General features: G+C 45.5%; 1 protein-coding gene across 2 annotated transcripts; it reads left to right on the top strand.

The window, feature by feature from the left end:
* Positions 1-12,588: 12,588 nt before the first annotated feature.
* LOC123143332 (uncharacterized) lies at positions 12,589-16,644 on the top strand. Of its 2 annotated transcripts, XM_044562213.1 has the most exons (4): positions 12,589-13,770; positions 13,853-14,215; positions 15,751-15,868; positions 16,383-16,644. In XM_044562213.1, the coding sequence occupies exons 1-3, from the start codon at positions 12,666-12,668 to the stop codon at positions 15,828-15,830; spliced, it is 1,548 nt and encodes a 515-aa protein (XP_044418148.1). In that variant the 5' UTR covers positions 12,589-12,665; the 3' UTR covers positions 15,831-15,868; positions 16,383-16,644. The 2 variants fall into 2 exon arrangements, with proteins under 2 accessions (XP_044418148.1, XP_044418149.1); XM_044562214.1 differs by lacking the exon at positions 15,751-15,868 and having other exon boundaries at positions 12,590-13,770.
* The last annotated feature ends 336 nt before the right edge of the window (positions 16,645-16,980 follow it).

Genomic DNA, 16,980 nt, shown 5'->3' with positions numbered 1-16,980 from the left:
GAAAAAATAAAAAAAATTGAGGAGGAGAAGATGATATTGGAGTTGCATGTTGCGGATGTCGTCGATGATCACAAGATCAAGATGGATGCAATGCGCTTGAAGATTAGAAAGATTAGAAAATATGCCATTCATACCGAGGCTTGGTATCATTATGCCGTTGGATCAATTGTTACCTTGGTTGCGATTATGATCGCATTTGTTTTCGCATTGAAATGTTTTACATAGTTTCAATGTATGGTTTAATTAATTAGATGCTCTGGAGAGCTATATGTTGTTAGATGAGAACTATGTATGTACTTTGGTTTTAATGTGATGATGAACTTCTATTAATTTGGTCACTTAATTATCTATTCATGATGTTCTGTAATGGTTTTTGACACACTTAATTATATATAATGCACGCAGATGAACCGGCAATGGATGTACGGTGACAGACACACCTCGGAGTACATTAAGGGCGTGCATGATTTTCTCGAAGTGGCTGAGGCAAACAAGCAGAATGGTTTTATGTGTTGTCCATGCCCTAAATGTGGGAATACGAAGTCTTACTCTGACCGGAAAATCCTTCACACCCACCTGCTTTACAAGGGTTTCATGCCACACTATAATGTTTGGACGAGGCACGGAGAAATAGGGGTTATGATGGAAGACGGCGAAGAAGAAGAGGACGATGACAACTATGTGCCCCCTGAATACGGTGATGCTGCAACGGGGAAGCTGCTGAAGATCAAGAGGAACCAGACGATGTGCCCAATGATGCTGCAACGGGGGAAGCTGCTGAAGATCAAGAGGAACCAGTGCCCGATGATGATGATCTCCGCCGGGTCATTGTCGATGCAAGGACGCAATGCGAAAGTCAAAAGGAGAAGCTGAAGTTCGATCGCATGTTAGAGGATCACAAAAAAGGGTTGTACCCCAATTGCGAAGATGGCAACACAAAGCTCGGTACCGTACTGGAATTGCTGCAGTGGAAGGCAGAGAATGCTGTGCCTGACAAAGGATTTGAGAAGCTATTGAAAATATTGAAGAAGAAGCTTCCAAAGGATAACGAATTGCCCGACAGTACATACGCAGCAAAGAAGGTCGTATGCCCTCTAGGATTGGAGGTGCAGAAGATACATGCATGCCCTAATGACTGCATCCTCTACCGCGGTGCGTACAAGGATCTGAACGCATGCCCGGTATGCGGTGCATTGCGGTATAAGATCAGACGAGATGACCCTGGTGATGTTGACGGCGAGCCCCCCAGGAAGAGGGTTCCTGCGAAGGTGATGTGGTATGCTCCTATAATACCACGGTTGAAACGTCTGTTCAGAAACGAAGAGCATGCAAAGTTGATGCGATGGCACAGTGAGGACCGTAAGAAAGACGGGAAGTTGAGAGCACCCGCTGACGGGTCGCAGTGGAGAAAAATCGAGAGAAAGTACTGGGCTGAGTTTGCAGGTGACCCAAGGAACGTATGGTTTGGTTTAAGCGCGGATGGCATTAATCCTTTCGGGGAGCAGAGCAGCAATCACAGCACCTGGCCCGTGACTCTATGTATGTATAACCTTCCTCCTTGGATGTGCATGAAGCGGAAGTTCATTATGATGCCAGTTCTCATCCAAGGCCCTAAGCAACCCGGCAACGACATTGATGTGTACCTAAGGCCATTAGTTGAAGAACTTTTACAGCTGTGGAATGGAAACGGTGTACGTACGTGGGATGAGCACAAACAGGAGGAATTTAACCTGCACGCGTTGCTGTTTGTAACCATCAACGATTGGCCCGCTCTCAGTAACCTTTCAGGACAGACAAACAAGGGATACCACGCATGCACGCACTGTTTAGATGACACTGAAAGTATATACCTGGACAAATGCAGGAAGAATGTGTACCTGGGCCATCGTCGATTTCTTCCGACCAACCATCAATGTCGAAAGAAAGGCAAGCATTTCAAAGGCGAGGCAGATCACCGGAAGAAGCCCGCCATGCGTACCGGTGATCACGTACTTGCTATGGTCAATGATTTACACGTAATCTTTGGAAAGGGTCCCGGCGGACTAGCTGTTCCGAATGACGCTGAGGGACACGCACCCATGTGGAAGAAGAAATCTATATTTTGGGACCTACCCTACTGGAAAGACCTAGAGGTCCGCTCTTCAATCGACGTGATGCACGTGACGAAGAACCTTTGCGTGAACCTGCTAGGCTTCTTGGGCGTGTATGGGAAGACAAAAGATACACCTGAGGCACGGGAGGACCTGCAACGTTTGCACGAAAAAGACGGCATGCCTCCGAAGCAGTATGAAGGTCCTGCCAGCTACGCTCTTACGAAAGAAGAGAAAGAAATCTTCTTTGAATGCCTGCTCAGTATGAAGGTCCCGACTGGCTTCTCGTCGAATATAAAGGGAATAATAAATATGCCAGAGAAAAAGTTCCAGAACCTAAAGTCTCATGACTGCCACGTGATTATGACGCAACTGCTTCCGGTTGCATTGAGGGGGCTTCTACCGGAAAACGTCCGATTAGCCATTGTGAAGCTATGTGCATTCCTCAATGCAATCTCTCAGAAGGTGATCGATCCAGAAATCATACCAAGGCTAAGGAGTGATGTGGCGCAATGTCTTGTCAGTTTCGAGCTGGTGTTCCCACCATCCTTCTTCAATATCATGACGCACGTCCTAGTTCATCTAGTCGACGAGATTGTCATTCTGGGGCCCGTATTTCTACACAATATGTTCCCCTTTGAGAGGTTCATGGGAGTCCTAAAGAAATATGTCCGTAACCGCGCTAGGCCAGAAGGAAGCATCTCCATGGGCCATCAAACAGAGGATGTCATTGGGTTTTGTGTTGACTTCATTCCTGGCCTTAAGAAGATAGGTCTCCCTAAATCGCGGTATGAGGGGAGACTGACTGGAAAAGGCACGCTAGGAGCGGACTCAATAATATGCAGGGACGGGCATTCTTGGTCTCAAGCACACTACACAGTTCTACAGAACTCTACCTTGGTGACCCCGTATGTCGATGAACACAAGAACAGTCTGCGCTCCAAACACCCGGAGCAGTGCGACGACTGGATTACATGTGAACACATCAGGACTTTCAGCAGTTGGTTGGAAACACGTCTCAGAGGTGACAACACTGTTTGTGATGAGCTGTACTCGTTGTCCAGGGGACCATCTTTGACTGTATTGACTTACAAAGGATACGAGATAAATGGGAATACATTTTACACGATCGCCCAAGATCAAAAGAGCACCAACCAAAACAGCGGTGTCCGCTTTGATGCAGCAACCGAGAGGGGAAAGGACACATATTATGGTTACATAGTGGACATATGGGAACTTGACTACGGACATGATTTTAAGGTCCCTTTGTTTAAGTGCAAATGGGTCAATCTGTCAGGAGGCGGGGTACAGGTAGACCCACAGTACGGAATGACAACAGTGGATCTGAAAAATCTTGGGTACACTGACGAACCGTTCGTCCTAGCCAATGATGTGGCACAGGTTATCTATGTGAAGGACATGTCTACCAAACCGAGAAAAAGAAAAGATAAGGAAGCGAATACATCATACGATGAGCCAAAGCGCCACATAGTTCTTTCAGGAAAAAGGGACATCGTGGGAGTGGAGGGCAAGACAGACATGTCTGAAGATTATGAAAAGTTTCATGAAATTCCTCCCTTCAAAGTCAAGGCTGACCCAAGCATCCTGATAAACGATGAAGATTATCCATGGTTACGGCGCAATAAGCAAATGACACAAGCGAAGAAAAAGTGAAGACTTTCTCCCGCAACTATTATGATGATACCATGCCAACTTTGTAACAGACGAGTATGATACCATTGTCCGTTTTGTACACGAAGTGCATCCAGTTTTTGCCGTAACCCTCTCAACTTTCTTGCACATGCTATGTGGATGAAATGATGATACCATGCCAACTTTCAACCTTTTCAGAGTTCATTTGAAATGCTTTTCAATTTCAGGGTCTTATAGCTCAAAATAATCAATAAATGCATGAAAAATAACAAATGAAGTCAGAAAGGGTTGAAAATTGATGATGTGGCTTTGAATGGTGCATTTTGAACACACAAAAAGTCAGGAGTTCAAATAAGTTTTAAAAAATGAAATCCCTTTGTAACAGACGAGTTTCCGTATGAAATCCTGATACTTCGAAAGAGATTGTCCGTTTTGTACACGAAGTGCATCCAGTTTTTGCCGTAACCCTCTCAACTTTCTTGCACATGCTATGTGGATGAAATGATGATACCATGCCAACTTTCAACCTTTTCAGAGTTCATTTGAAATGCTTTTCAATTTTAGGGTCTTATAGCTCAAAATAATCAGTAAATGCATGAAAAATGGTGCATGAAAAATAACAAATAAAATAAATAAGTAATTAGAAACAAAATAATATAAACTTTAATAAAATATATAAGTAGAAACAAAATAAAATAAACTTTAATAACATAAATAAAATTTATGAAACTAAAATTATCAAAGTATTTTCTGTTCAAAACATTATAAGCAACCTCTAGTATTATTGAAACTAAAATTATATAAAATTGATGCAACTAAAATTATCGAAGTATTTTCTGTTCAAAATCATTGAAAGCAAAAAGAATTTTCATAAAGAACTTTTTTTGTTAGAAACTTTAATAGCAAAAAGAATTATCATAAAGTAAAATAAATAAGTAATTAGAAACAAAATAAAATAAAATAAATAAGTTTTTTGTTGTAAGTAGAAACAAAACAAAATAAATAAAGCAAAAAGAAAACAAAAAACAGGCAAAAAATAAAAAATATGCCACCTACTGGGCCACCACGGCCTGAATACGACTAGAAACCCATCGATGGGCCAGGATTCAGGCCCGCAGAAGGCCCAGTAGGCCCATCAGGCATAGCAGTGACAATTAGGCCCGTAAGCCTGCAATGGAGAGGAGCTCGAGAGGGGAGCGGCAGTGGGGCTTATAAACCACTGCGCGCCCCTCTCAACTAGCGAGGTGGGACTAAACTTTCGACGCGGGCGCAGCAGCACAAGGCCTTTGGTCCCGGTTGGTGGCACCAACCGATACTAAAGGGGTGCATTGGTACCGGTTCGTGGCACCAACCGGTACCAATGCCCCCCTTTAGTCCCGGTTGGTGCCACCAACCGGGACCAAAGGCCGCCGCTTCCCGCCCTTTGGGCTGCTGAAAAGAGGCCTTTGGTCCGGGTTGGTGACACCAACCGGGACTAAAGGTGGCATTGGTACCGGTTTGTGCCACCAACCGGTACCAATGGGTTTGCTATATAAGCCAGCACTTGTGAAAATTTCGTCAGTTCTTCGATCCCTCCGACGACGCCGCCAGGCTGCCCGAGCTCGCCCGCGCCCTCGCCGTCGCCGCGCCCTCGCCCGACGTCGTCGCCACGCGCCGTCCCTACCCTGACGCGCGCCGCCCCTGCCGCGCCCCGACCCGCCCCGCCGTCGCCGTCGCCCGCGCCCTAGCCGTCGCCGCGCCCTCGCCCGACGTCGTTGCCGCGCGCCGTCCTTGCCCCGACGCGTGCCGCCCCTGCCCCGATGCGCGCCGCCCCTGCCCGCCGCGCGCCGCTCCTGCCCCGACGCCGTCTCCGCGCCCCTGCTTGCCCCGACGCCGCCCGCCGCGCGCTCCTCCCTCTGTGAGCACCGCGCCTCTGCCGGCCCCGCCGCCGTGCTATTTTTTACATGTTTTAGATTTTCATATATGTATGTATGTATTTTTTAGATATATGTATTTTTTGATGTATGTTCATATATGTATGTATGTATTTTTACATGTTTTTTGTATGTATGTATGTATTTTTTCAATTGTAATGATGTTTTAAAAATACATATATGCAAAAGTTAGATTTTTAGAAAAGTTTTATCTATATATGTTCTCTGATTTAGTACATTTTAGGTTAGTTTCATTTTTAGAAAAGTTTTATATATTTAGGAAGAAGGAATAGAAGGAAGAAGAAGGAAGAAGAAAAAGTTTTATATATGCAAAAGTTACATTTTTAGAAAAGTTTTATATATCTAGCTAGGAAAGGAAGAAGAAGAAAAAGAATGAGAGGAAAAAGGAAAATAAGAAGAAGAAGAAAGGAGAAGAAGAGGAGAGGAAGAAGATGAGAAATAAATAAGAAGAAGAAAAAGAAGAAAAAGAAGAGGAGAAGAAGAAAGGAATAGAGGAGAAGAAGAGAAAATAGAATATTCTATTTTCTCTTCTTCTCCTCTATTCCTTTCTTCTTCTCCTCTTTTTTTTCTTCTTTTTTTCTTCAATCTTCTCCTCTATTAATATCTTCTTCTCCTCTTTTTATTTCTTCTTCGTCTTCTTATTTTTTATCGGATATGTCGTTGTCGATATACCCCGTGTCCCGATAACTTCAACACGAGGGGGGGGGTTCGACCTACCCCCTCCCCGATAACATTATTTTCCCATGTATGTATGTCGTCGTTGTCGATATAACCCCCTCCCGGATAACTTCGACCGTGATAACTTATACCACGGGAGCACCCCCCGGCCCTCTCGCTCGACCAAAACTCTCGAGGACACCCAAACCCTAGAAAAAAACGATGTCGGTCTCCTACCCCCTCCCGCCGCGCCCCTACCCTTGAAGCGTTGCCGAGGCCACCCCAAACCCGGAATAAGCTAGGTCTACGTTTGCACTAATATATCCACCTGCTGTCATGTTTGTGTAATAATTGCCATGTTGTAATATTTGCAGAAACAATGGAGCACGGACGAGACGAGGAAGCAGAAGAGGTGTTGGGGGACATAATCTTAGCCGGAGGTGATGTCTTGTCGTATCTTAACGACAATGATGGTCTGGAAGAACAGGGTGAAGAAGCAGGCTACGGTGATCGAAGAGTGGAGGAGGAAAGACATGATTATGATGGCTCCGGTGACCCAATGCTGGTGCAAGAAGGAGCCCGTGGTGACGGCTCCGGTGACCGAACAGAGTCCGGCCAGGTAAATATATTAGTTAAGCCTGTGCTGACTAGCTAATTGATGCATTCATTGTTTTGGTATGTACACATATTAATTAACTCTCGTCTTTCTTCTTTTTTCTAGCCCTCCGGATCGAGCACAACTTCGGTAAAGAGACGAGGCCCGAAGAGAAAGTTGCGCTCGGATGAAAGGTTTGAGATCACAGCAATCGCGCGCGACGGCCAACCGATTGAACCCATCCGGACAAAGGAAGCATTTGCTGCTCAGTGCGGGGTTCTTGTTAGGGACAAGATCCCGATCAGCATCCACCAATGGTATAAGCCTAAGAAGGAAGACCCTGAGGTGTCTTATGTCAATGATATGCAGAAAGATGATCTTTGGACTGAGCTGAAGGCAAATTTCACCCTACCGCCAGAGGAGGATCCGGAGAAGCCAGTTAAAGAGCAATTAATCAAGTCTCATGCTCTTAAGAAGATGGCAGACCTATTCAGGAGGTGGAAGAATGAGCTGAAAACGTTTGTCGACAAAGAAGAGACACCAGAATTCATCGGCAAATATGAGAAGATCAGAGATCACTGGCCCGCATTTGTGGCCCACAAGACATCGGAAAAGAGTAAGAAGTTGTCAGCGACAAACAAGAAAAATGCTGCGAAGAAGAAGCTTCACCATCGCACGGGGTCAGGTGGCTACCTCAAAGCCCGGCCTAAGTGGGCCAAGGCTGAGAATGATCTGCTTGATAAAGGGATCGAACCAGAGACAATGAACTGGCCAGACCGTTGCCGGACTTGGTTCTTCGGGGCTGGCGGAACCTTGGACCCTGTATCAGGGAAGTGCGTTTGGACGGACGAGCAAATGAGAATACCAGTCAAGAGGCTTCAGCACTATATCGATGCAGCGCACCAAGGGACGTTCGTTCCAGACAGAGAGAACGACGAGCTCACAATGGCCCTCGGGAATCCTGAGCACCCTGGACGGACACGAGGCACGCCAGGCTCCGTTCCGTGGAAGGCTGGTTTTCCGGACGCAGGCGGTTACAAATGCCAGGAGAGGAGGAAAAAAGTGGAGCAGACCCAAATTCAGAAGCTGCACGAAAGGGTTCAAGCGCTAGAGGAACGAGACGTAGCTCGCAGCAATCGACCTGCCGAAACTACCCCCGAAGCTACCCGCCATCTCAGCGGAGAAGCAGCGTGGCTTCCACCGAGCTGCTTCAGCCAGAGCATGTCTTGACGGCTCCTGCTAGCTACCCCGTGGATGCTATCACGGAGTCTCAACATTGCCACCTTATGACGCAATGGGAGAACTTCAAAGTCAAGGCGGCTGTCGGCTCTGTTCGACCTCCTGAACCCGGCGCAACTTTTCACTGTCGTCCGATTCCAGAAGGATATGCTAGGGTGACGGTGGACGAAATAACGGAGGGATTTGAGGACCTCCAGCTTGACCACCCTACCGGTGAAGGGGAGACTCGGCTGGGTTCTGCTTTGAAGACTCGATGCCTATGGCAGAAGGAGCTCATCAACCTTCCGAACTGGATGCCTCCGGCGAGTAAGGGCACTCCGCCTCCTCCTCCGGCGAGTGATCAGGGCACTCAGCCTCCTTCTCCGGCGCGTGGCGGCACTCCGCCTCCTCCTCCGGCGAGTGATCAGGGCACTCAGCCTCCTTCTCCGGCGCGTGGCGGCACTTCGCCTCCTTCTCCGCCTACGCCGGCATGCCCGAGCAGCCAGCCTCCTCCTTCTCCGCCTCGTCAACAAGGGCGGAAGAGACCCGCCGCCGCTCCGGCTGCTCCGGCGCGTCGTAGTCCTTCTCCTCCGCCTCGTAAGCAAGGAAAGAAGACAGCCGCAGCCGCTCCGTCTGCTCTGCCGGCGTCTAGCAGTACAGCCAGAGGCGGGAGGCAATACAGATTCGGTCCTTCTCTGAAGACTCCAGAGAAGTTACCATACGAGAGGACCGAGGAGGAAACCACGAAGATCGTGCGAGCCGAAGTGACGAACTTCTTTGAAGGGGTGAAAGCAAAGAAACATCCACCTCCGGAGGAGAAGGTAGATCCGGTGAAAGCGAAGCGCACTCTGGCTGCCCTGACAAAACCACCAAAGTCTCCGCCGAAAGGCAACTATGAGCGCATTATTGCAAAGACATTTGTCGAAGCGGAGCGGTCGGGAAGTACTGTCAGTGATCAAAGGTTAAAAGAACGACGAGCTGGGAAAAAAATTGCCCAGCTCGGCGAACAAGCGAACCAATCGTGCCCCCCGCTCAAGGTGTCTAGCGACATCGTCGCTAATGATCCGAGGATGATGCCCGGTTATAGCAATCTTGGAGATTACCTGCCCGACGATGTACATTATGATTTCTTGGAGGTGGACGAACACAAATACCATTATGGGAAGCCTCTCGTCAAAGATGAAAGATCTCTAACAACAATGATGCGAAGATTACATGATTGGTACATGAAAACCTGCAGAGAGTCTGGGGGGAGGGATACTTTGACGCTGAGAGTTAAAGAGGAGCATGACCTCGTTGGAATTGAACTGTTGAATGTTCCATTTGAGGAGTTCTTCCAGTTTTTCAATCAAAAGGCCCTCGATAAATCAACGGTCACTTGCTACTGTCTGTAAGTAGTACTACTTCTGTCATTAAGTCTCTCTATATAGGTCAGCTCTTTCATTGCATGTATTTATAATTATCCTCACTATATTATGCAGATTGAAAATCGCCGAATTGAAGAAAAGATAAATCGGTGATATTGGATTCATTAACACAAATCTCATAGATGCAACTGAGGTTAAATATCATGCTAAAAATACCGAGGCCAACTTGCTACGATCGTTGGTAATAAATGAAAACAAAGATATAATACTCTTTCCTTACAACTTCAAGTGAGTGTTACTGTCTTGTGCATATTCAGTTTTCCTTATTAGTCCAGGTTATAGTAATGTAATTGATGACTTATGGATGCGTGCGCAGCTTCCACTATATTCTCCTAGAGATTAAGCTTGAGCAGGGAGTAGTAACCGTCTTAGACTCGAGACTAAAAGATCCCCAGGACTATGCAGACATGACTCAAATGCTCGAGAAGTAAGTTAAATCGATCATTATCCACCATATCAGCAACTTTGTTCATTTCCTGATATCAAGTAATTGTTTTCTTTGTCTGGCAGGGTTTGGAGAAAATTCACCAAAAAAGCTCCGGGACTGCCGAAGAAGCTGCAATTTAGACACCCGAAAGTAAATACTATAGTAGCATGTTCCGCGCATCTCCTAGTGATTCAAGTGCTAGTTTCATCAATACCATTTAGCATGCTTGCTTATCAGTTTGATTGACCTCTATTTCTTGTAAAGTGGTTGTGGCAGGAACAAGGGAATGATTTCTGTGGAACAATATGAAGTGCGTAAGCAATAATATTCACAATATGAACAATAGGAACAATATGAACGTTTGCGAGTCCATCCACCACACGACCTGTGAGCGGGGCTACTCTGACGAACAATATGAAGTACGTAAGCAATAATATTCACAATTTTATTTTATTACCATCATTTGTGTTGAGTTTCATTTATTCATATATATATGTATTGACCCCCTTCTTCAAATTAGATCTTTCGGATGCGGGATGAACTCCTAGCACCAGATCGTATGCGAGCAATTCAAGAGGAATTGGCGGCATTCTTCCTTGACCACGTGATCGCTGAAAACGGAGAATACTATGTGGACCCTGTGTTCATATATAATTAGGAGATTATATTGTAAGAGATAATTATTGTATATATGTAGCCGGTAGTGTCGGATAGATATACGAGAACTTGTTGTTCGACCAATCTCTCGGAGAAGGAGAGGTGGTCGATATCACTTCTCTCTGTATGCATATGTTCATGACGATCTTCTGTTTCCTTCATTTTCTTACTAGCTAGCGTGTCTAGTCCTCTCTATACGTATATAGTACGTAGCATCGACCAAGCACGGAGATAAGAGAGGACACTTCTCTCTATTAATTAGCTAGCTAACACAATATATGAAACACCTAAATTAACCCCCCAAAACCCCCAACCCCCCCCCCATTAAAAAAAACAAAAACCCCAGCCCCTGAAATGCTGACGCGTGGATGCCTATTGGTCCCGGTTAGTGCCACCAACCGGGACCAAAGGCCCTCCTGCCTGGGCTCGCCACACCGGCCACGTGGAGGCCCATCTGTCCCGGTTCGTGTAAGAACCGAGACTAAAGGGCTAGGGCATTAGTAACGACCCTTTAGTCCCGGTTCAAAAACCGGGACAAAAGGCCCTTACCAACCGGGACAGATGACCCTTTTTCTACTAGTGGAACCCCTTGTGGCCGAAGGAGAAGGACAATGCTTCACTCAAGTGGAGCCATCACCAACCCAAGGCCCACACGCTTCCGAAGAACAAAGTGAAGGCCCTCAACCTCATGAACAAGACCAAGGGCAAGATCAATCTCAAGACGGTGTAGAAACACCAAGTGGTGCCCAAGGTCAAGTTCTCTCCTCCAAGCAAGTTCAAGATCAAGAGCATCCTCAAGATCAAGAACAAGCTCAAGACGGCGCTCAAGATGATCAAGTGACCGCTCCTCGACTCACCCCCGAGGAGGAATTGAAGCGTCGTGTATAAAATTCATCAAACACCCTGCTGATGCCGTGTACAAAATGACAATTTTCTTGCAGCTATGGAAGCTTTTGAGCAAGTCGGAGGACGCATCCATCATTGAGGTGCTGATGGACAAGCTCAGATCTCTTGCGTCGAAGCTTCGCGTCACAGGATGCTCACCAATCAGCATGGAGGCTGATCTTGCAGCATGATCTACCTCACCATCGTGGCTTTTGTTTTATTCTGATGTATCGAACCTTTTATTTTACTCCCTCCGTAAAGTAGTGATCTAGACGCTCTTATATTTCTTTAGGAAAGTTTGGCAGTATAGTTTTGGAAAAACCAAAGTATTCTAAAACCACAGTATTCTGATGTGTGGGCAACAAATATTGTGGTTTCTAAAAAACGTAGTTTTTCTCAGTTTTGTCAAGTCCACCGTAGTGTTTGGCTGGTATTGTTTTGATGTAGTTTTTTTTTACTGATAACTACTACATGGCCAAATCAATTAGCATGTGCTAAGTCAGCTACCCCCAAACAACAACACAACTGGATTAATCAGCGTGTGCTAACGGATGCCGGCTGCATGCAGCCCTGCCATGCATGAGGTTAGCATCCTGTGTATGAGTGTGCGCTCCAATGGCCAACAATCTACTCCACATGCTGCTTGGTTCGAGTCGACGTGCAGCACTGCCAGAAGCCCAAAACCCAGAAAGTAATCGGCAACCAGCGAATCATTTAAAATATACGCAACAGATAGAGAAGTCGGAGACAGCGATCAGATTTTCTGATCTGCAAGTTAACAGGCTAAGCTTTCTCCCCAACGACTTCTCTCGGCTCGGTTTAGAAAAAAGTGGTCAAGACCTCTTTTTCAAATACTGCAGAAAAACTACAGTATTAAAGATACCACAGTATCTTAAACCACTGTAATATTCTAAGGCAAACACCACAAAGTATTTAATACCAAAGTTTTTTAAAAACCACAGTATTCCTAAAAAAACTTCAAAAATACTTCACTCCCAAACGCACCCTGAAAGTTTACTTGGTTTGGTGGTCAGCTTGATTTCTTTGTCTCTTCACTGTGACGGCCGCACTCGACTTCACATCCCGCATCACAGCACAAACAACGGCGGGGAGGGCGACACGATGGCGGCCTGCCTCCGCTGCCGCCGCCGCCTCCCCCTCTCCCCTCCGGCGGCGCCGCTGGAAGACGACGGCCTGCTCTCTGAGAACCTCCTCCGCCTCCCCCCGCAGCCCTCCTCCCTCCCGCGCGCCTCCGCCGTCTGCAGCCGCCTCCTCTCCGACCCCGCCTTCCGCCGCCGCTTCCGCATCCACCACCGCGGCAGCGCTCTCCTCCTCGGCTCCTTCATCCATTACCCCGGAATCACCTTCCAGCCAGCGCCCGACGCCCCCGACCGCCTCCCCCTCGAGCAATTCCGCCTGAAGCTCGACGACCACTACATCGCCCTCGGATGCCGCCATGGCCTCGCGCTCTTCTTCCTCCCGATCCGGCTCCAGGTGCTCGTGTGGGACCCCCTCGCCGGCCACCAGCTCCGCCTGGCCGTTCCCCCGGATTTCGAGTTCCAGGGGGCCAAGGGTGATATCAGCGGGGCGGTGCTTCGCGCCGCCGGAGACGTCGACCACTTCCGGGTGGTCCTGGTAGGCTGCGACGGGGAGCAGCCTAGAACCGCGCTCGCCTGCGTTTACTCGTCGGAGACCGGCGTATGGGGTGGTTGCGTCTCAACGCCGATTCCATCCGAGGGTTTGTTCATTTTCAGGGGCGAGCCCGCTATGTTGGCAGGGGATCGCCTTCACTGGTCTGTTACCGTGGCAGGATCAAGAGGTATCCTGAAGTTTGATTTGGATAGGCAGAGCCTAGATCTGAGTTTGCTGCCAGGGGATTATTACACCCCGCTCAGTCCCGAATTCACTGTTGTGCGAGCAGAGGGTGGCCGGATGGGTTTCCTGTTCTTACACCGATTTATCGCCGAATTGTGGAGTACGAAGCGCAATCGTGACGGTGTCGAAATATGGACGCCAGGAAGAAGTATTGAACTGGACAAGTTACTTGGGCTAAATTCAGAGAAAGAGCCCCCACAGATGATAGGGTATGCGGAGGAAAACAATGCGGTGTTCTTCAGGGCAGCTGACGCTGACTACATGGTCCATCTTGAGTCATTGCAGTTCAACAAACTCCCCAAGACAACCGTCGGTTCTTACTATCATCCATTCGAAACTGTCCATACTCCAGGTACTGGCATGCCTTTTCCAGTGTTTTTTTGTTGTTACATTGTGGATCAAGAAGTATCCTGAAGTTTGATCTGGATACGCAGAGCCTGGATCTGAGCTTGCTGCCAGGGGATTATTGCCTTCACTGGTTGTGCGAGCAGAGGGTGGTGGGAAGGGTTTCCTGTTCTTATACCGATTTACCGCCGAATTATGGAGTACGAAGCGCAATCGCGACGGTGTCGAAATATGGGCGCCAGGAAGAAGTATTGAACTGGACAAGTTACTTGGGCTGAATTCAGAGAAAGAGCCCCCACAGATGATAGGGTATGCGGAGGAAAACAATGCGGTGTTATTCAGGACAGTTGACGCTGACTACATGGTCCATCTTGAGTCACTGCAGTTCAACAAACTCCCCAAGACAACCGTCGGTTCTTACTATCATCCATTCGAAACTGTCCATACTCCAGGTACTAGCATGCCTTTTACATTGTGGATATAACAAAACCAATTTTTTTTCTCTAACAATTGGCTTATTAAATGTTGTTCACATTCTTTCGTGTTAAGCTAAATGTTTGTAAGTAATTTTTGTTGCTTGATGACCTCCTCTCAATTTATCTTTCCAGTACCTACACGGTGTTGTTTGTAATATTATTATTTTATTATCAAACTTTGAACTACCTGCTTCAAGTTAGAGGTATGGAAGGAAGAAGAAAAACTTTGTATAAACCTAAAGAGGCACACCATCAGAGGGAATTATCGGTAGCTATCCATTCATGAGATCATCATATGGACAATCTTTTTGTCGATGACATGGCTCAAGCACAGATCAGCTATCTAGGATACATGGATCTAATATGAAATTTTTTTTGCACTAAAACAATGAACACTGAGATTGCCTAGTTCTTTGTAGAATATAATTGAGCTGAATTACATAGTTGCTTCCCTACTGAAATATGCAACAGTTGTATAAGTATAATGGTAGTCTTAGCGCATGGCTGCAGTACAGTTTCTCTTTTCTTTTCAAGATGAAATGCATAGCAGTTTGAAACTGAAGACAGCTATAGAAATGATTAGCTTGAACAAACTAAAATGTCAAATAGGTGGCCCGTGGCCTGAATGATACATTTGGAAGCTTAAAAGCTAGTAACATTTCTTTGTTTCAGTATTGTTATCTCTGGTAAGCTTGCTATAATCTTTAAATCCATAATAGTTGACTTGGTTTGAAATTTACAAACAGTTCATTTTATCACTTGTGCTAGAAACCCATTGCAAGTGTTCGTTTATACCATGAAAAACAAGCTGGTAGATTGTCCAGTTGCGATCAGTTTGAGTGAAAATTAGGACTTGAGCGAGCGTGATCTGGTTACCGGAGTGAAATCTCCTGGTATAATGAGTATATTCATGTTCCCTTTGTACAAAATTTCTGAATGGAGCAAATAATATCCGTTGTACTGAAATTTCCTTTGTCATAACAAAATTCGATGGACCAAAAGGGGTGTATATGTTTGCATTCCTTATCGTTTTCTCTCATAGATTCATATTTTCCATAGATTTTTGAATATATTATAAATACATCTGGATTAACAAATCTTCATGAAAGAAATGCCTAATGGGCAAACTGATTATTACTGTTTGAAGTACACACTATTACAGTTTTTTAATATATTACATATACACAGCTTGACTGAAGATCTTAAAAAGGTTAGTTGCCATATCTGCTTGCGAACTGATTATTACTGTTTGAAGTACAACAAAGGGAATTCTGCAGTAATACTAATTCATGTACTACTGCCTACTAGCATTATTATGCCATTTTCCCTCAAAATTGGTTTGGTAATGGTAAATTTAGCATAACTGCATCTAGCTAAACAAATCTTGAGTAATGAAATGCCTAGTAAGATATATCAGCAGCATGACTTTGAATGCGCTGAAACTCGAACGGCTCATTTGATAAGTAAGCCTTTTTGCCCCTTTGCCATTATGAACATCTGTGGATGAACAGTGCCCAGTCTTCGATGGAGAATCAAATTTTGGCTGTGCCCCCTTTACAACTGCAACTTCGGATGCCATATCCCCCATTAGTGGCCTGTGTTTGTGTTGATTGTGTTATATTATAACTGGTGAGTGTGTTTTCCTTTCCTTTTTTTGCTGTAGTTCGATTAGCACGATCATTAGCTGATTCAGGTTGTGCTATTTTGACCACACCTTCCTTCTACTCGCATATACACACCAAGCCATTTGATGTATACAAGTATTTTGCTTCCCCTGTTCTCTGTGTATTTGGCTGAAAACATATGCTGGTAGCATATACAGTATTTGGTTACCTCCTTGTTCTCTGAATTACTTGCTATCAGTTTGTTGGAGTTGGAGAGTGAAAACCTTAATTTATTTTTGTAGTAAGAAGCTTATGCAGATGTATCTCAGGAGTAGTCTTTATTAAAAAAGGATCCCCACCTCGCTTGAAAGTTGTGCGAATGATTTTCACACATGTAATTATGCCTCGGTTATATGGCTCTAATCAAATGTCAATTTGCGTATGATTGCTATGACCGGAAATGATTTTGGAGCAGTGTAATGTTATACATTTTGTGATCAGCAGCCCTTTCACCTTACCACTCGTCGCCCCTTTTTCAGGTCAGCGGCATGAGGCTTGGAGTGTGCTTCTATAACCACTTTGTACAGGACTTGTGAAGACTCATTTGTAGGTGCTCTCGCCATGCGCCTTGGTTGTGTTACTAAATATAATATGGTTGTCAAGACATATTTGTGTACCTATGAAAGTGATGGATGTAATATTATGCAAAGATGTGTGTTCTTATGGCCCTGCTCATCAGATTTTCCATATGTATGTAAGTTTTTTTTTGGCATTTATATATGTATATAAGGTTTGGTTGAACTGTGAATGTGTGCGCAAATATCTATAGGAATATGGTGATTAGCAGTAAGCAAGGAGCAAGTTGCTTTACATGTTGCCAAAGATCAAGAGCGGAAGCGATGCTGCTGGAAAAAGAAAATGCAAATGTTGAGGCCGTGTGGCCAGAAGAGTGAGAATTGATCTCCTTAACAGCATGGGTTTGTTTGTATCTACTTGTAGCGTTTTTTTTCCTACAAAACTGCTGGTTGCATGCAATGTTTTAGAAAAGTGGTCATGTAAATTACAAATTATTTTTAACTATAGCAATGACTTGTGATTAAATTCTGTTTTTATTGATACTGCAATATTTTTTTCCAG

Source organism: Triticum aestivum, chromosome 6D, assembly GCF_018294505.1.
Source record: "Triticum aestivum cultivar Chinese Spring chromosome 6D, IWGSC CS RefSeq v2.1, whole genome shotgun sequence".
Classification (NCBI taxonomy): Eukaryota; Viridiplantae; Streptophyta; class Magnoliopsida; order Poales; family Poaceae; genus Triticum; species Triticum aestivum.
The sequence above is the reverse complement of the archived record's forward strand: the minus strand, read 5'-3'. Positions and strand labels throughout refer to the sequence as shown.